The 19004-nt window shown below is 42.7% G+C and overlaps 3 protein-coding genes and 1 long non-coding RNA gene across 6 annotated transcripts in view; 2 read left to right on the forward strand and 2 right to left on the reverse strand.

Annotated features, from left to right (window-relative positions):
* Positions 1-3546, reverse strand: THUMPD1 (THUMP domain 1 NAT10 acetyltransferase adaptor). Its single transcript, XM_071570894.1, has 4 exons — positions 3289-3546; positions 2840-3020; positions 2250-2498; positions 1-1654 (listed from the first exon to the last, which is right to left on the reverse strand). Exons 1-4 carry the CDS (start codon positions 3502-3504, stop codon positions 1329-1331), a joined length of 972 nt encoding a protein of 323 aa, XP_071426995.1. The 5' UTR covers positions 3505-3546; the 3' UTR covers positions 1-1328.
* On the forward strand, positions 2823-13453 carry LOC139679298 (uncharacterized). Of its 2 annotated transcripts, XR_011699178.1 has the most exons (4): positions 2823-3041; positions 8901-9089; positions 10211-10350; positions 13288-13453. It is a non-coding gene; the product is annotated as an uncharacterized lncRNA (long non-coding RNA). The 2 variants fall into 2 exon arrangements; XR_011699177.1 differs by lacking the exon at positions 13288-13453 and having other exon boundaries at positions 10211-10949.
* On the reverse strand, positions 8021-13940 carry ERI2 (ERI1 exoribonuclease family member 2). Its single transcript, XM_071570884.1, has 8 exons — positions 13663-13940; positions 13370-13512; positions 12953-13080; positions 12649-12805; positions 12189-12289; positions 11020-11101; positions 10254-10342; positions 8021-10044 (listed from the first exon to the last, which is right to left on the reverse strand). Exons 1-8 carry the CDS (start codon positions 13683-13685, stop codon positions 8713-8715), a joined length of 2055 nt encoding a protein of 684 aa, XP_071426985.1. The 5' UTR covers positions 13686-13940; the 3' UTR covers positions 8021-8712.
* Positions 13774-19004, forward strand: part of REXO5 (RNA exonuclease 5) — a 14758-nt gene continuing 9527 nt past the window's right edge. Inside the window, exons 1-5 of one of the 2 annotated variants that reach the window (XM_071570882.1) lie at positions 13774-13951; positions 15560-15681; positions 16572-16698; positions 17533-17623; positions 18841-18990. In XM_071570882.1, the coding sequence (XP_071426983.1) occupies positions 13844-13951; positions 15560-15681; positions 16572-16698; positions 17533-17623; positions 18841-18990 (598 nt within the window). In that variant the 5' untranslated portion in view covers positions 13774-13843. The remainder of the gene's footprint in view (positions 13952-15559; positions 15682-16571; positions 16699-17532; positions 17624-18840; positions 18991-19004) is intronic. The other variant, XM_071570883.1, reaches the window with a different exon arrangement.

The raw sequence follows: 19004 nt of genomic DNA on the forward strand, positions 1-19004 counted from the left end.
GACATAAGAAAGCAGAGTTTTAATAAATGGGTAGTGAGACAGGATAGGAAAAAAGTCATCTTCTTTTTCCAAATTCTAAAAAAAATTTGAGAGAAGAGGAAAATACAAATTATGAGAGACTTGAACACATCCTTTTCATTAAACCAAGACAAGTGGTATTCTTCAAGATGAGTCTTTTCCTATTAGGAATGCAGAGGCTTAAACCTAGACAGTGGTACAGGAAGCATATTCCAAACCCTACTGGAAAGCAAGTTATAGCTGCACTGGTTTTGGTTGGTTTTTAAAAGTCACTGGGGTATCCAAACAGCTACTGTAACAGACAACAAAAGGACTCACTAACATTACTTTCAATCTGACACAAAATTATTACCGTAAAGTTGAAACTGTACCAAAAATTAAAATTTAATTCCCCTTATGTAGTACAGTATAATGGAGAGCTTCCAAGCAGTATTTAAATTCAGATTTTTAGACCTAAGAAAAGAATAAAAACAAAAAAAACTTTATAAAATCCCCCAAGGATTAATTCTTTGGAAAGAGCAGCAAAAGGTTATTTGCAGGAGATTACTCAAAAGGATTCTGTTCAGTGACTACAGCATTATCTATAAACCAGTAGCTGCTGCATACACAGCTCATGTAAACACACATTAGTTTTTGATAAAATCATTTGCAATGCCTGCACTGTACTTCTATTGTTCTGGAACAGGCCGATCTATTACTCTAAATCATCTCATAGTATTCAAGCATTTTGATCATAGAAGTTCTTTCCATTCACTTCAAGACAGCATTGTGGAGCTGTGTATATATGTGTGTAACACCCTCCCTCATACAGGCAATTATCAGGTTTACCTAATTCTGTTCTTCACACAGAAGAATGTTACTGAGTTCTGTGGTCACACAGTTTCACTTCCTTCAAAACCCTTTGCAATCATCTGTCTTTTCCAGATCTCTCACTTCTGTCAATAATTCCTCAGAGAGGTGGTTCTGCACTGCCTTTTGGTTTCTGTAGCCATCAGATATAACACTGTCAGGATGGCCACATCTACATACACATGCACACCCTCCTGCTTTTTGTGCCAGGCAAAGGAAATGCAGAACAAAGCTGTAGGACAACCAGTGTCACCAGAAAGGTGGTGCACTCTTGAGCTCCCTTACATCTGCTGTATTCTCAGTTCCACCTGCAACAAGCTTTAAAATTCTTACCCATGTGGATTTTAAAAAGAAGATTTCAAAACAAAACCCACTCTCCTCATTAAAACACCTTTTCAGAACTCTAGGGTAACTTTTTTATATGTTTGGATTATGTTTACTTTTCCTTTCTATCGCATTTTCTACACTGTAGGTGCATCATTTCCCTTGGGCTCAGCTTCTATTTCACCTTCATTCTTATTCTCTTGGTTTAGTTCTTTTGAGTTCTTCTCCTCCTCGGCTTCTGGTTTTAGGACCTTTGAGTTCTGTTCTTCTGTCACACTTGATGGGGTTTGTTGTGTATCATCTTTGTTGCTCTTCACTACCTCCTGCAGGTTGTATTTTCTGAACAGAACATAGTCTCTCACCACACTCAGGCAACAGACAGTTTTTATTATTTCTACCACAACTGTGTATTGTGGATTATTAAGATCGACTTTGTTTTCTGGATTGAGGCTGCCTACAATTCCTGTAAAAGAAGATGCAGATTAAAAGATGCTGTGGAAACTGTTTCAGAGCATAAACATGCCTTACTGAAAGGATAAAAATTAAGAGAGAGAAGGCAAGATCTTGCTCAGTTGTAACTAATTAGTCATGTTTGTAATTGCTTAAAATAGCAGAACAGAGCAGGACCCTCACAATACACTACCAGCAGGAGTGAAGTAACTGAAAAACTATCCCATCACAATTATCAAGAAACAAAATACTTGAGTAAGGGGGAGCTGTTTTAAGAGTCAAGAATTCAGTGGAAATAGTAACACATTAATTCAATGTAGCATCCAGAGAGAAAGCCTGAAGCTTTAGCACATGTAACTGACACTGCAAATTACATTCAGTGTTGTTCTCCCTGCTGCTTGTTGTCTCTTAAGACGTCAACACCAACAAGGAATATTGATATCAAGCTTTTTTTAAGTCTTAGAGAAGCTTTTATAATTCAACATACAGGCTTTAAGCAACAAACATGTATGCCCACTAAGATCACTTTCAATAGTCTGACCCATGTTCTGCATGCAGTTGTGGGCTGCATATATACTTGTTCTGTTCCAAGTGAAATCCATACATACCTGCTAATTCCTTAATTACTTCTTCCCTACTCATATGACTGTTATTACGAGCTTTGTAAACAATCTGAAAAGTGCCCTTATTAGGGGCTTTAAACCAAGGCTCAAAAAAGGTTTCTGTGTACTTTTTCATATCCTCCATAAAAGCCTTGCAAGTTCCAGAAATGGGCAGCATGCGCAGGATGACTCTTGTTTTCTTCTTTTTAGTGGTGTGCATGTCCTTTAATATATGGTGTACCAGAGTCTCAGGTTCTACAAGAAAAACAGTTAGGTATGAGAAACAAATTGAAGGTATTATCTCCCTTCTTCCCCCTCTAAATAATAACCTGGGGAAATGCACACTAGGCTGTATTGCTGTTAGCCTCAAATTCTTTAATGTAAAGAGCTGATTACTATACCAAAACTGGATAATCTATTTCATGAAAGCAGATTACCTTCAGCTTCTCCTCTAATGACAATACTCAATGGCACAGACAAAGGGGAAACACTGTATTTGTTTGATATACACGTGTTTCCTGGAAGCCACGCTCTGTGGCCTATTCCTAGCAGTGTTCAGAGCAGTTTGCATTACTCAGCAGCAGCCGATGTCCCACCTATGCCCTGCGTTCTGATGAAGACCACGTTGTTGGCACCACTCTCCACCGACTGGAACCGCCGCAGCTTCTGCTCCGTGGAGGCACGAATCTGGCCAACCTCCTTCTTCAGGGCCACCTCCACATCGTCCTCATCCTCCTCCCTCTCACTCCCAGACAGCTTCTCCTCGTGATCTGAAAACTTCACACAGCACGTCCGTGGGTGAGCACCGACCCGCAGGGGCCGGGAGTGCCGGGGCGGCAGCCGGCACGGGGAACGCGTACAGAACCCGGCCCTTTCGGGGATGTGGTGAGCGCAGCCGGGCTGCTTCACACACGGAAAGCGACAGGAGGCCTTGGGGTCCCGCTCCCCGCCGGGGCCGCGCTGAGGGATCTCTGAGGGACCGCCCGGGTCCGCGCTGAGGGACTGCCCGGGTCCGCGCTGTCCCCGCTGTCCCCGCCGCACGCACCTGCTCGGGCCCGTAGAGCAGGTCCCCGTACTCGCCCAGCAGGCTGTAGGCCTCCCCCACGCACTTGCGCTCGTTCATGTTGCAGGTGATGAGGATGCCGCGCATGCCGGCCTCCAGCTGCCGCCCGCCGCCGCCGCGGGGTCGCTTGGCCCGGCCTGCCGCCGCGAAGTGCCCCTTGGGCCGGCGCTTCCGCGCCCCGGGCTCCGCCGCCGCCATGGAGCAGCTCGGCCGGCAGCGCCGCGATGGGCCGGGCCGGGCCCGCCCCGCACAGCGCCGCGCATGGAGAGACGGTCGCGGCACCGCCGCTACCGACCCGCCCCCGCCTCAGGGGCCACGGGGCTGGGGATGTGGGTTGTGGGGCCGGGGCTGTGGGATCCTGAGCCCGGGGCTGTGAGGTCCTGAGCCCGGGACTATGGGATCGGGGCCCGGGGCTGTGGGTTGTGAGCCTGGGGCTGTGTGGATCGTGGGCCCGGGAGTGTGGGTCGTTAGCCCGGGGCTGTTGATCGTGGGCCTGGGGTGAGCAGCACCTGTTGCACGCTCAGCTGCAGCCAAACGCCATCACTTGACGCTTTCACACCCCCCAAACTTCATTTTCAGGACTACAGTCTGTGTTGATGTTTCCAGAATTGAGGGGAGTGAAGGGGATGTGTTGCCTAAAAATGGTACTTGAAAGAAACTTGTAAGGCTCAGATTTGGGAGTTTTAGAAGCCAGGCATTCCTTATTACAATGCACTGTGTGGTGCCCTGGGAATCGTTTCACCAAAGTGCTCACTGAGATATATCCACTACAGCTTACATGATTATTCATTTGTCATTACTACTGTCACATATTCATGACATTTCCCAACACTTACTATCATATATGCATGTCCTGAGGTCTCTGAGGGTCTTCATCGATGCCCTTGGCAGTCTTGTCTGTTTGAAGCCCTTCCAAGTGACTGCTTTGTAAACTTCAAGACTATGCACATGGTTAAAAAGTAACCGTGTGTTGCTTTGCTGGCTGCCTCCTCTCCCCTCGTTGTTTCTTTAAGTCACTTGGCTGGCTATCTGTAGATTCTGTGTTGTAAATACTATCAGTTCTTGTTACATCTCTAAACACCAACCTCAGGTGGACACTCCCTGCAGACCAGCAAGCAGCCCTCAGTGCTGCGCTGCAGCAGCTTGAATAAGGGGGCATGTTGTTCTTGTTGATTGTGGGTTTTTTTAATTAATTGCTGTAACACAATCCTTCAGGTGGCTGAGAGAGATTCATATTTTCTTTAGACATCATTACATGCTGAAGGTCTTGCAGAACAACTTTGATACTGTAAGAATGCTGCCATTTTGGCAGGTGACTCTGGGGTCCACCACTCCATTGGAGCTATTTACTCCATTCCTATTATTTTTTGTTACAATTCTAACAAATAGAAGTGCTTCTGGATACATCCAACACCGACCCCTGCACCACAGTGGAGGGAGAGATGGGCTTTCGGGCATTCTCTGGCTGGCTGCCTCCTAACAGTGTCATCGTGTAGAGGGACCAGCTAAAATAGGAGCTCTTTGAACAGGTAAATGGAGGCCTAAGAGCAAGCATGTGCTGACAGAAAAGCCGCGGCCTGTAGCCATGACTTCTAAAGGAAGGTGTCTCTGCACCCCTGTCCATCAGAGCCACCTCTCCCTAGAGTAACTTGAATTTCTTGAATGACTAAGGGAATAAGAAGTAGGTTCCTCAATGTTTTGTGAAAACAAGTAGAAGAGACAGCTAAAGGGGTGTCATGAGGGGCAGGACTATCATATTATTTGCATCCAGATAATCCAGTTCAGCAGAAGTAGGAAAAATGGGACTATTTGTCTGTTACAACCACAGCAGGAGGTAGCATTTACATCTTAGCTAAAGTTTTATTTCTGCAAAGCCTCTGAGGCTCCTGTAATTCCACAGCAATTGTTAGTCATCAATGGGATTATTGACCATGCATAAAGAAAGGTTACTAAATCTTTGCAGGGCTGGGCATTGTATGAAAGACTGAAATTCTGGTGCATGGGTTTGCTAGTCTGGAGCTGAGCATAGAAGGACATGTTTGAAACTCAAGGAAGAATTTCTACAGGCTGCTGTGAGTAGTACGGAGGAAATGCAAGTGACTACTCAGAACATGCTAGGATACTTCTGTGATGGGAAGTGCAGGAGGACTTAGAAACACCCATCAGAGCTCTGTAAATTAGTTTTATGCCTTACCAAAATAAGTTAGAGGTTAGGGCACTGTGGAAGTTATGGTTTTCTTCCCAAACTGGACACTTTGCCTACACATTCCTGGCACGTTCACTGACTTATCACAAGCCATTGCTTTGATTTTCTCTTGCCCTTCTTGCCTCCTCTGGGATGATGTGATCTCCTGGGTAGGGAAACCCCTTATGGCTGTTCCTCTGCCTTTCCTCTGGGAGGATTTTGTCACATGCATTTCAAAGAGCTGTTTAAAATGCCACTGCTGCAGACTGAAGGTCTGCTTTACCTCCAGGCAGAAATCAGCTTTGTTGTTCAGGGAAACCTCTTTTGAATTACTTCCTTTCTGCTGCAGTGAACATTTTAGGGAGCTGGTTAACAACTCCTTCGAGTGTGGTGTTTCCAGACAGAGAACTCCAGGAGGGAGTTCTGGCAAAAGTGCAGGATCTACATACCAGGGAAGACAGCATCACCCTCAAAGATCAGCACCCAGAGGACTGTTGTGCTCCAAAGTTGCAGATGGGTGTTAGCAATCTCTGCTGACCTCAGAGCCATTTTTGTGTCATTTTCGTACAGCCTTTTGTGCATTAATAAGTGACAGTAATAGATGAATGAGAATTTCAGTTGTCTGCACTGTGTAATTCAAAGTTTAGGAGCAAAGAGGCAGCAAGGCTGAATTTCATTAACAAAAGGCTCCGGCATTATATATTCTTACATCCTCCACACACAACTCTTCAGCATTTGAAAAAGACCACCATGTTTCATTTTTCATGGAGTGGATTTGTCACCATATCCCCATTAATTAGATGGCTGGAAATTGCCAGTTAATATTAGGGTAAGTTGTGTTTCATAAGCTGCATGCAGAGATGGGACCTCAAAGGTTTCAGTATATTGATAAAATTTTACTTATTGTATTCTAAATTACCCAGAGTTTCCCATAACCATCTTCTGTTCTCCTCCAACTGCCTGTCAAATGTTTGTGCAACATAAACTGTCCAGGTAAGCAAAAGCAGAATATCCTTGTTGGTGTATTTGATCAAAACAGTAGATCAAATGCTCATCTCACCTTGTTTTCATGCCAAATTTATGATGACATCACTCAGCTAATTTATTTCTCTACATTTTTAATCTTAAGTATTAGGAACAAAGTCAGAAGAAAGCTTTAGGGGTAGCTTAAACATTTTTTCAGACTTGTATTTGTTTAACACTGTACAGTTCAACTGAAACAAATGGGACTGAAGAACAAAATTTGTACTATGTAGAAAGAACCCCACAGTGCAGGGGCACGGAAGGGAATGAGGCCCAGCAGGGAGTTGGCTGCCAGTTATTTGTGTTCTCTTTGCCACTAAGCTCTACCTTCAAAAGCTGCACAACTGAGTGCTGGGGAACAAATCAACTCCAAGGTGATCAGTGGATGAATGGAAAGTGCAGAGTGGGCTGGATATTCCTGAAGGCTGTGGACAGACAGAAACAGTATGTTCTGCTTTACCAACCCAGAACGTACACTTGGCAGATACAGCAATTAAGTCAATTCAGGGTGCCAAGAAAAAGCAATTAAAATGATTATCAGATACAACTTTCAGGGAAAAAGTCAATTGCAATAAGCAGCACTGGAAACATGTAGTTTCTGTAAGTCGTAGAACAATTGTAACAGCTAAACCCAAAACCCAAGGGCTGTTTCTCATTCCTGTGGGATTTGGATTGGGAACTGACACACAAGGGGTATACTCCTCATCACTGCATTCCAAATTCTGCTTTCCAATCTATCTTTAGAACACTATCCAACATTATTGGACCTGTGAGCATGATAGTTTAGTTCTAGAAGTTTAATTAAAATGAAGACAATTAGTATTTCTTATAGTAATGCACTATATTAGCTGAGTTTTTGAAACCTAAGCTAATGATTGAATGAAGATAGAAGCCACAGTTGCCTCAGTATAACAAAAGCACCACTGGAAACTTTTCCTGTTATCCAAATACTTGAAGAGTTTTTCATCTTTATTAAATGCATATAAACTGTCTGCACAGTCCAGACCAACATCAAGCACACAGACTTTGGCAAAGCTTCTGTACCTGCCCTGTCTAATATTCTGCAATTCCTCAGCAAGTGTTTGGGTAGTTTCAAATCTTCCTGTTGTGTAATACTGTTTCATTTGGCATTTAAGCCATTACCTCCATAGCTTCCTTAGGTAGTGAAAGCCTTTGTGGTTTTAACATTTGACTATGATCCATATGGTCTGCAAAAAATTATGAAAGAGCTACATATTAAAAAAGTTACTGTTCCATACAGGTAATCTTAGGCAGGTGTGTCCTCAAACACCCAAATAATTTTCACTGCCATAGACAGTGGGTGTTAACTGTTGTGTAGTTTATAAACCTATGCTACCGAGGTGAAGAAAAAGTAAAAATTTAGGTAAAATGTATCTTATTTTGTATTGCAATGTCTTCCCTTTCCCAGTAGATGGAGTTTGTTCAGCAGTTGCCAAAAACTGTTAGTTGAAAGATCAAAAGAAACAAACTGTGCCAGAAAAAGAGAGGAGAAATAAATTAAAATGCTTGCTGGGTTTTTGTAGGATTATTCATAAAGTAAGATATTGCAGATTTACACAAAAAGACATTACATCCTTTGTAATTTAGGTTTGAATACATTCTCACCTTATTCCCACCATTTGGCTGTCCCAGGTACTACACCAACAGCTAACAGGGCAAAATCAGACACTGATACAAATGAAATGGGAAACTCAAGAAGAGAAAAGCACAACAGGTGATGGGAGTTAAATAAATTATTTAATGAAGTGTCACCAACGTTTTATGCCTTTATTGTTACTTAAAGGATTATAAAACCCACTAAGAGTTCAAGAGAATACTACTGTGTCAAGAATCACTTTCAAGAAGTGTGACTACTTCTAAATAGATTTTTAAAAGTTATAGTCATCATATTTAGAAAAAAGTGCAAATAAAATCTGTGTCATTAAAATCATCTTTAAGGACCAGACCAGTAAAGAACTTAAAATATATGATAAAGAAGAAATTTAAGATTTGTAGCAACACTGTAATTTCAGCACTTACAGTTTTATCTGCTCTCTCACACTTCACTAACGAGTTAACCAAGAACTCTCATTTTTGTCCCATTCTAAGAACATATACGTGACATCATTTGACTGTCCTGATTACATCAGGTAGGAAACTTAGGGAGTTTAAGATTCAGAAAAAAATTGTATCCATTTTCAAGTTCTCATAGAGGGTCTAAGACATAAATTGTTTTTGTTAGAACTTCCTAAATTACTAGAAACAGTTCCAAGAGAGGTCAAATCATCTGCATTCAGGGTGAGACCATTAGATTTTCCTTTGAGAACTGCATATTCCCACTTGAAGTATCCACAACCTTTCCTGTTACTGTCTTGCTTGCCAACAGGACAACAAAAAAACGCTTTGCCATGATTTGGGCCAGCATTTGACACGCAGAGTCTCTTGGCTCTTCGACCGCAGTTACACAGAGGGGGAGTTGGTTTTCCATTTCTCACAACCCTTAAGGACTGATTCAAATTGACTGTGGAGTTCAGAACAGCAGGAGACACTTTCGGCAAATTCAAATTTTTCAAAGGTAAGGAATGATCCAAAGATGAAGTTTTCTCTTCATATATAGCAAAGGACTGTTTTTTTGCTGGTGGGAATGGTTTTGGACTAGTTGGCTTTCTTTTAGGAATCTCCAAAGGAGTAGAGTAATTTCCAGTTAGTGCTGATTGTGCTGAAATAGTATTTACCTTTGCAGATGGTAACTTAAAAGCTGAAAAATTTGAAGTCTGCCTTTGTACTGTTCCTACATTATAGATTGTAGTATCGGGACTCTTGTAAATGACAGATTTCAGAGGTTCCATAGGTACTACACTTTTCTCCAAATTCTGATTATCTGAACTTGTCACAGCCAATTGTTTTGCAATTGTTTTCTCTTCAAACTCTATTGAACTATCTATACTCAAGTCATCCTTTAGCTGAACAGAGTCTGAATTTTGTTCATATTGAGATTCTGGTATTAAAGCAACATCTTCCCAGTCTGTCAGCAGAGACAAGCAGTCAGAACTGGTACTGATCTCCTCACTGGACAGAGTAACTGAGGGGATGGTGGTGGAGACCAGCACTAGCCCTGGTCCCTGTACTGGGGGGCTGTGTCTGGCTGTACCCAGAAGTTGCCCAGTGCTCAATCCTTGCCAGGTGCCTGTTGGTGCAGTGCTGGGAGATGGCTGTGCCAGCTCAAGAGGAACAGGAAATCTATCAGTAGATGCTGCTGAAGGGCTTTGGGCTTGAGCGTGGAATTCAGTCCTTGAGGTGCTGCTGGGTACACTGACATCTGCAGAGGTGCAAGTGGTCTGTTGTTCCTCAGACTGTACATTAGAATTTATCTTGTTTCCAGCAATACCATTGTGTTTGTTCTCAGCCAGACAGTTTGTTTCACAAGTTCCATCTCTGCAAGTTTCAGGTCTTCTCTTACTTCCCAGTGGAGTCTTGTCAGTGAAGTTTACAGTCAGTGTTCTGGAAATTAAATTACTCTGCAGACGTGCCTAGGGAGTCCGTAAACAAAAGCAGATTTTGCAAAGTGAATACCCAGAAGTTCTGGGAATCAATGCACAAAATTATTAAGCGTATCAGCCTATGGATGTCCTGTTCAAGTCATAGTCAAGATGCTGGGTTTATTTTTGAATAGCTCACCTTTCATCTGTATTCCAGGCTACAAGACAAGTAGACAGGAAGATACGAAGTAGTTACTAACCTTATCCAAGGACTTAGTAACCTTCAGCACACATCCGTCACAAATCAGCCTCCAAGCAAGACGAGCAGTATTCCGAGAATCATCCAACCCTTCAAAAGTATGATTATATTAATGTCTTCTTTTTAAACTGCTACTGGAGATAGTTCTGATTGGAGGAAAAATGTAATCTAGATAAGCCTTGCATAAGTGACAAGGAGTCACAGAACTCTGACACACAGTCTTCTAGTTTAGTAAAAAGGAAATTGGAAGTAGAAAAATCCAAAGAATTCCCTGTGCCAAAAAATCCAAAGTACTAATCCATAGAGCTGAATATCTATTCACCATTTTAAAAATCCTGGCTCTGTTTTATTAATCAAGTCCAATAGAATAACATCATATTGTGCTGGCATTTTCTCACGTTAACATACTATTCAGAGCTATCAGGTAAAATCAAGTTCTCATCCTTCCTCCACCTCTTTTGCAATTCAGAAATGGATCTTGTGAACATGCCCTCAGTAACACTAGAAGAGATTTCAGAAATAAAGTATGAAGCTAGAAATAACAAACTGTGATCTCTGAAGCATTTTGCCTTGTTTTCATGTTCTGTCCAACAGACCTGTATGCATGACCTGTAAACAACCATTACTATTCAGAATAATGACTCTCTACTGCCTAGCTGCTTTAGTTTAGCTAACTAAACTAAACAGCAGCTATTTAGCTTTATAAAATAGATATTAATATACACTATGTATATATATTAAAATGAGGTTCATCATATCATACTTACCAGAATGTTCCCGTCCTACAAAAGCTATCCCCAAATCCTGCAAAGCTCCATTTAGTCCTTTAGGCTTCCTATTATAATAGGCCTAAGGAAAGAAATGCAGGTGCTCAACAGGAAGCATTTCAAAACCTCTTCCTAGTCAAATGAAAATCATTTTAGAAATGTCACCTTATGAATAATAAATCTCACAGGTCAGTTGTGCAAGTTGGGTTTCTGCAGTGAGGATAAGACACAAGTAACTTACCCTGTAACAAATCAGAATGGAAAAAGCCATGAATCCCCTCTCTCAGTCTTGAGCAAACCCATTCTCTCTGAGCTTTGAAGTCATTTTTCTGCACTCTATGGCTTACATTCATGAAGGCCTTAATAGACCAGCATTGAAGAATACAACAATAAATACCTTGAGATGTTTAAACTGTTGCACAATATGCAGTCGAAGGCACAAGTATTAATATATTTGGCATAGGTTTTTTTAAATGAGAAACAATGAGTATTGCTTCTTACTCCCAGTATCTGATTTGATCACTAGGAAAGGGCAATATTCACACTGTTTATCTTTGGAGACCTAATTCTTCTGCCTAGGTAAAGAGCCTGGACTCTGAGCATCAGCATATGGAGATTGTGGGTTACCCTCTGGAAGGTTCCTTGACTACACAAGGAAAGCTACATCAGGTGCTGTTAGCCCCAGGGTAGAACCCTGTTTGGATACAGATGATGTAATAAAATATACATTCACTTTTTCAGTCTCTATCCATACTGTTCAGAATGTACTTTCTGGTCCAGGTGCAGTTCACACGCTAGACTTGCAAATACCTCTAGAGACTATGAAGATGACTTTCTACCCAGCAATGTAAGGCAGCAATAAGAGCACCCAAAATGAGGGACGTTAGGAAGCAAGCAGAGCAAAAGGTGTCAGGAAAGGAAGAGCAGCTCAAAAATTCTTCTAGGATTATCAATCATTTATCAAGCAACAGCCTTTTCCGAGCATAAGATTTCTATTAAAATTCACACAGTTCTAGGCCATGGAGTTAGTTATTGAGTGATAAGAACATGAAAAGGAAACAGGTTACTCTGGTCACTGGGACATCCAGCATTGGCTTATAAGGTCAGGTACAGTTATCCTTTGAGGTGATAATGTGGATATAAATGTTTCAGTCTATTGATCTTCTCACCCTATATGTTGCTTTGAGATCAATCCAGGAATTCAAAATGTTGGGTTTTCGCAGCTGTTTCCTTTTACATTCGTAGTGCAGACACACACCCAGGTCCCAGTCTGTGCAGGAGAACCACAGTGAACCCAAAGAAACATACAGCAAATCAGGAGAGGCAAATCCCTGTTGTTAGTAAATTATTTCAAATGGGTAAAGATCTCAGAGACATCACTAAATCATTTAGGCAGATTAAGAATCGTGACACAGTTCACTATGTAAAGCAGGAAAATGTAACAATGCCAGACCCTGGAGACAGAGGTAGCAAATACATCAGGATTCCACATGCTCAGCCTCATCCCAATACTGCACATTTTTAATACCTAATACCATGATTTTAGCAGCCCAGAAGTGAAGACACAATCTCACTAGTGCCACCACATGTTACTACACTGCAGAAAAAGCAAATGAAAATGTTATTTACCTGTCCAAGTAACAAAGGTACATGCTTTTGCTTCTGAAGTGAAATTACTCTGAGTATCTGTAGCAAATATAATTTTCTTCTCCTGTTGTATCTTTTGAATCCATTTCATAAATTGTGATAAGCAAATATTGAGAGGAACCCCTTCATCAACTTGACTCTTCATGAAACAGAGTAACATGTATATGTTAGAATGCACTGAAATTCATTTCAGGTTTCTTTCTTTTTAGCCCTTTAAAGGCCTCTTTAAATAAAATTATGAACAGAAATTATACAAGTGTAAAATAATGCTAAATCACAATTATACCTGTGTTATGCCAGTTAGTTCTGTACAGAATTCAGAGAGAATAGGATGCTCCTGGGGCTGGACATAGGTGTGGAATTCAGATTCAATCTCTCCAGTTGAGGTGTTTAACAGGACTGCTGGAAATTCAACTGTTACAAACACAGAAGAACAATGAAAAATAACACAAAATACAAAGAAGCCAGAAAGGCTAAAGCTGTTCACAGCAAATATTCCGTTTATATATGGGTGCCTTTCAAATCAGCTGATTCTATGATATAACATACAGATATCATTTATATGTATATGTAGATATACAGAGAGCGATGTATAAATTAGATATTATGTTATTCCATTAGGCTGTGGCTGTAACGCCAGGAGATAGAAGGGACATAACGCAATGGCGATCCAGCGTTCCAGGCCCGTTCTCGGAGCACTCACTGATCTCGGGCCCGCGGCGCTCCCCATCTCTCCAGCACGTGGCCTCGAAGTCCAGCACGACGAGGAAGGCGAAGCGCTGCTGCCCCGCGGCCTCCCGCGGCCCGGCCCGCGTCCGGGCACTGCTGCGGGCCAGCCCCAGCCGCCTGCGGACAGCGGACACCGGCCGCGGTCAGGGGCGCTCGGGGGCCGCCCTGGCCACCGCCCCCCGCCCCCGCCCTGCCCTCGGACACTGCCACCCCCACGGCCCCCGCCCCCGCCCGCGGTCCCCCCGGGAGCCCCCTCCGGCCCCGCACCTGGCCAAGCGCTTGGTGGCCATGCCCGCCGATCCCCCCGCCCGCCGCTGGTTCAAACCTCCGGCGGGCCCGCCCCCATCGGCGCGCTCGGCGCGGCTGCTGCGGCCGCGCCCCGGGGCGGGCCCGGCGCAGTCTCAATGCCGTCCCAGTGCCCCTCGGGCCGCGAGGACCGGCCCAGGTCATGGCGAAGAGGCTGTGCCTGAACGGGCGCAAGCGGCCCGCGGGGCAGCGGCAGGAGGAGCGAAAGAGGCGGAAGGTGGATGGCGGCGGCCCCGGGCCGGGCCCCGAGGTGAGAGCGGCGGGAGCAGCGCGGGGTGGGCCGCGGGGCCCGTGCGGCCTTCCCGCCGTGCTGCGGGTCACAGTCGTGTTGCACCGGGAGGGGCGGCTGCGGGCTGTGCCTGCGGGTAACGGCATGGAGTGCCCTCAGTTGTAAGGGTCCCACAGGGATGATCGAGGCCAGCGCCTGGCCCTGCACACCTCAACAATCCCGCCACGTGCCTGAGAGCGTTGTCCAAATGCTGCCTGACCTGTGTCAGGTTTGGTGCTGTGGCTGCTTCCAGCCTGTTAATGGCTTGGATTCTGCTCCAGGGAATGTGGAAACGAGCTCCTATGGAGCGTTCAGTGTTACATTTAAGGAAGTTTTTTTAAAAAGTAGATACATCCTCCAGTGCAATCTCCTAAACAAAGCAGAGCTTTGCTCAGCACATGGTCCCCTGAAGGGTTCAAAGCTGCCTCGGTAACACCTCACCCAGGTCACACTGACTCAGTGCCCCGGGGGGGAGTCGATGTGTCTGACTTGTGAGATCACCCCTGTTTGTACCGAACTGGGGGCTGAAATTCCTGTGGTTGGCAGTACTCTCTGCCTGGTGAATCAAAACGCCTTCTCTTTCTTTGGGGCTTTTTTTTTGCAAAGCTCTAATTAGGCCATATTGAAAACAACAGTGTCATTACCTATTTGTCTCACTTAGCATGAGAGATGAGGCACCAGCCTAAGCTGTTATTGCCAGATGATTCTTAACCACTGTAACCTCAAAGGTTGCCACCTCTCTTTAATTTCCTTACCCAATGACAAATGTCTTTAAGAGCACACAGCTCAGTCCCACATGAACAGGCTCTGTCCAAACTAGCAAGCGCAAGGTTTGTTGGTGTGCAGGGGAAAACTCAGGTTCTGGTGGTTGTTTGTCCTTTGGGGTTTGATGTTATGGTCGTGTTTTTTGGCCTTTTCCCCTCCGTGTGCCATGATGTCTTTTCATCACAGATGAAATGAGTATCTTAAAAATTTTTACAGGAGGAGTTCTTTGGAACAGGCCATCTTGTCAGTGGAAGTCTCCAAAACCCTGCTGAAGCCTTTAGAAGAATTAGGCTTAAAGAACTGCTTTGTTCAACTGTGTGACACATTCCCCACCTCATCTACTCAATGCTTCCTTTCTGCATTTTCCTTGGATTTTACTGAACCCTTTTTCCCTGCAGGGGTCAGCAAACGCCTCTGCCAGAGCAGATCACACACTGCAAGTGAAGTAAATGGCCTTCAGAAAACCTCACATGGAGTGGCTACATATAACACTTGTACAAATATTCAAAGCTCTACAGCAGCAAGGGTGTGAAAGGGCTGAGAGAGCAGAACGTTGAGTTTGCAGATGAATTAAGTCTCCTCACTGCACATATGTGCTTATGTTAATCTCTTTTAAGTAAAGCTTTGAAGTTAGAGTACCTGGATTACAGAATTGCTGACAGTAAATTTAATATTAAAGTGTGATCTGAAAGGATTGCCCACAGCAAGTGGAAGAGTTATTTTAAATGTATTTGATTGTATCTAAATAGTTTCCTTTTGCTTCATTTTCCACGAACTGGTGTGATTACAGAAAACCTCTCTTTGCTGGCACTTCCCTTTCCACAGGAAAGGTCGTGTCGCCTGTCGGCAGCTTTGCTTGGTGAGGACTGTGAAATCAGCCACGAGCAGCTCTATGAGTTGTTGAAGTATGCAGCTCTGGGAAAGTGCCACAATGCAGCACAGCCCAGGTACAAAACACCCACAGTCAGGAATCAGCCCTGTCTTCTCCCGTGCTGGGAAAACATTCCTAAGGGCATATTGGCCATGCTGGGTTTGAAACACTCACAGCACAGTTGCCATGATGGCAGCCTGGATTGTGCAGATACACTTGATGTTAGACCTGGCCAGAGAACAGAATTCCTTTTCTGTCAAAAATCCTACAATTTCATAGTTTTGTTTCATGCAGTTACAAAAAAAACTAAACTGTTGGGGAACTAAAGAAGCTTCACACAGAGATAAAAAAATACCATGTTAAAACATTAACATAACACAAATATTAACATGTTTCATGTTAGATATAGTTGAAATAGTGTGTTCTAGAGGGTTTGGGGAAAAACATTTTAATCACTTTTTCCTTTCTTGGGTGAACTTCTCAGTACTGAAAGGGAAAGGCTGAGGAGGTTATATAACCTTGGATAACAAAAATACAGTGAAATGATTCTTAAAATTAAACTCAAAACAAAAATTATCCCACTTTAGATTTTTAATGGTGAATAGAAAATTATTTTGTGGGACTTCTTTGATGCCTCAATTCACTAGACTGCATCACTACAACTGAAGTTTTTTGTGTATTTGCATTGTGATGCATATAAATGAGGTATAAATATCTTTAACTTGTATGCAGCAGAAATTTGCTATAACTTGTTCTTTCTCTGTCTCCCATACTCTATTGCCTCCAGGAATGTGTGTCTGCTTGAGATAAGCTATAAAGCCTCTTCCCATTGAAGTAATTTGGCACTTTGCCACTCACTGACTTAAAAGCTGGGCTGGTTCCAAGTTTATTTTTAAGAGTGCTTGATAATTGTTTTGCTTTGATTTTTATTTTATTTTTTAAATTATTGCTATTTTTTAACTGCAGCTGGTGCCGTGTTCATCACCAAAGCCACCTGGCTGGGGTTGTGGTGGTTGTTCTACACGAAATGAGCCAAGTCCATTTCTACAGGTTCTATTTACAGTTCAAACACCTCAGAAAAGTGTTCCAGCATGTAAGTCCCCAGAGTGCATTGCTGTCTTTTAAACTTCTTCCAATGCTGAAACCACATCCCAGGGATTACTGGCTGCAGTGGAATTACTGCCTTTTCCGAGGATGTGGCCATCTTTGATTCTCACAACAAGTGAATGAGCGGATCTGTTTGCAGCAGTTGTCAGCTCAGAACAAAAGCCAGGGCTTTGATATTGGGAACTTAGGTCTTTGAAGCCTTACCAGGTGAAACATGTTTTGATGTTTCAGTCCTCTGGCTGTTACATCTTCAGGATGCCAGTGAGATTAAAAATATCTTGGAATAATACCAATACGTTAGAATTTACTATGAGTGAGTGAGGAGACTCTCAGTAGAGAGTTATGCTGGTCCCACTGGTTGAAAAACTTCACTTTTATTATTCGAGTTTCCCATTTCCCAAAAAGATTAGTAAAATACTTATTTTAATTTTATGACTTAGAAGCAGCATTTTTGAAGGAAGAAAGAAGCACTTTGATTCAAGCTTCTAGAGAGTTCTTCCTGAACTGCAGTAAATGTGAATCACAACTTGACTGGAATGACTGGAACTGGATTTAGTTTCTATCAAAGAAAGTGTTGAGATTTGCCTTCTTGATCGTATCAGGCAAGGCAAATCTGTCCCTGGGTACAAAGAATCCTGTATCGTCTGCCATTAAAATGGGTTTGGTTTGTGTTGGTTTTTTTATTTGAGAAAACACCAAATATATTTCCATTATTTCTTTATCCTCCCCCAAATTTAGCTGGTTTGGGGATGCAGAAACACCTTATTTTCTTTTTATTTCTGTCTCTGTTTCAGAGTCTCTAACACTTGTCTTTTCTCAGAGATTCACATTAACACCTTCTGCCAACTTCCTCACCAGCCTGTATGGAGAAGGAACAGACACAGACCTGAGACCTCAAAACACTGCACAAGGTACCTTGTTTGGGTTTGCATCGTCTCTTTCAAGACAGTGACTCACTTTGAACAGTAATTTATGATTTTTGCATCATTGCAATCCTTGTGCTGCCATGGTAGACTTGTTAACAAAGGTACACATGCAGTGGCTTAAACCACGAGACTTCTTACCCGGACTAGTTCAGTAACATTTGGGCTGATTGTTACAAGTAAATGCAAAAAGAGATAAAGTTTTAACATATTTAGTTCCAAATTCTGATGCTTCATTACCCATTTTGTGATTATTTTATTCTAAGATGTATCTAATAAAAGATACAGTGATATAAATTAGATTTGAACTAAGAAGCTCATCATTTCTTCTTGGTTTGCCTTGCTATACTGAGCAGCAGACCAAGGAGAAGAACAGGTCTATTGAGAACAGATTTCCTATTTGTATACTCTTTATAGATAGGATTGTAATCCAGCAGGCTTGTACAAAACCTGCAAGAGACGCCAGTGAGAACTTCACTGAAATTGTTAGAAGTGCAACAAAGAATGAATTCAAGTCCTAAATAGGAGACTAAACAGCTATTACTGTCAGCGTGTTGACAGTCCTGTAGCATCTTCACTATAGACCTAGTGCAGTCACAGGGCAGAGAGCTCAGGTGTATTTTATTCTCTGCAATCTGCAGAGAATCACCCTCAGGGTAATTTATACAGCTGTGTATTCTGGGGTCAGTTCAATGCTTGCTCCTTTGTGAGCCACACTTGGAGCACATTTTTCTCTTGGTGACACTTAAGGGAAAGAATTTCACAGAGAAGGTATGAAAAAAGGAGAACTTTATATACAGCTTACATGGAGTAACAGATGGTTATGTTGTTGTACCTATGAATCAAGTTTGTAATCTGTTTCTGAAAGGAATGTGAGACAGAATATCAAGTGCATTTATTATATACAGTATAAATAATGTATACTATTATATATATATAATGTCTATAGCATGCATATATTTACAATAACTGAGATATAAGCTGGACATAGATATATATATATATAAAAACTGGAGAGAGAGAGAGAGAAAAATAAATGGGAGATAGAGAGACTGTGTATGATCTTTCTATCTACCCATCTCTGTCCAGTCCATTGTTCCAGGTAGTGTTTGCATTTGAAATGGTCCAGCCTCTAAGTGTTCATCTAATACAGAACCTGACTGCAAGTAGGGAGTGAGCTTGACAGTTGCTTCTGTGTTTTGCAGGCTTGACTTCCACCAGCAGTGAATGTGTCACTAAAATCTCAGACTTGCAATGTGATCCCATCATTCGGAGATACGGAGAGGAAAAAAGAGGCCTTACCAGCTATACTCTAACTTTAGAAGAGCAGAAAAAAAATGACTATCCCATAAAAGGTTGGGTTTGGTTT

The sequence above is a fragment of the Pithys albifrons genome, chromosome 16 (genome assembly GCF_047495875.1).
Source record: "Pithys albifrons albifrons isolate INPA30051 chromosome 16, PitAlb_v1, whole genome shotgun sequence".
NCBI classification, from domain to species: domain Eukaryota; kingdom Metazoa; phylum Chordata; class Aves; order Passeriformes; family Thamnophilidae; genus Pithys; species Pithys albifrons.

Coding starts and splice junctions, on each gene's coding strand:
- THUMPD1 (XM_071570894.1), bottom strand. CDS start 3,504: ATGGCGGCGGCGGAGCCCGGGGCGCGGAAGCGCCGGCCCAAGGGGCAC. Junction 3,021..3,288: donor TGCTCTACGGGCCCGAGCAG/GTGCGTGCGGCG, acceptor TGCTGTGTGAAG/TTTTCAGATCACGAGGAGAA. Junction 2,499..2,839: donor CATCAGAACGCAGGGCATAG/GTGGGACATCGG, acceptor TTTTTCTTGTAG/AACCTGAGACTCTGGTACAC.
- ERI2 (XM_071570884.1), bottom strand. CDS start 13,685: ATGGCCACCAAGCGCTTGGCCAG. Junction 13,513..13,662: donor GCCACCAAGCGCTTGGCCAG/GTGCGGGGCCGG, acceptor CGCTGTCCGCAG/GCGGCTGGGGCTGGCCCGCA. Junction 13,081..13,369: donor GCGCCGCGGGCCCGAGATCA/GTGAGTGCTCCG, acceptor TGTTTGTAACAG/TTGAATTTCCAGCAGTCCTG.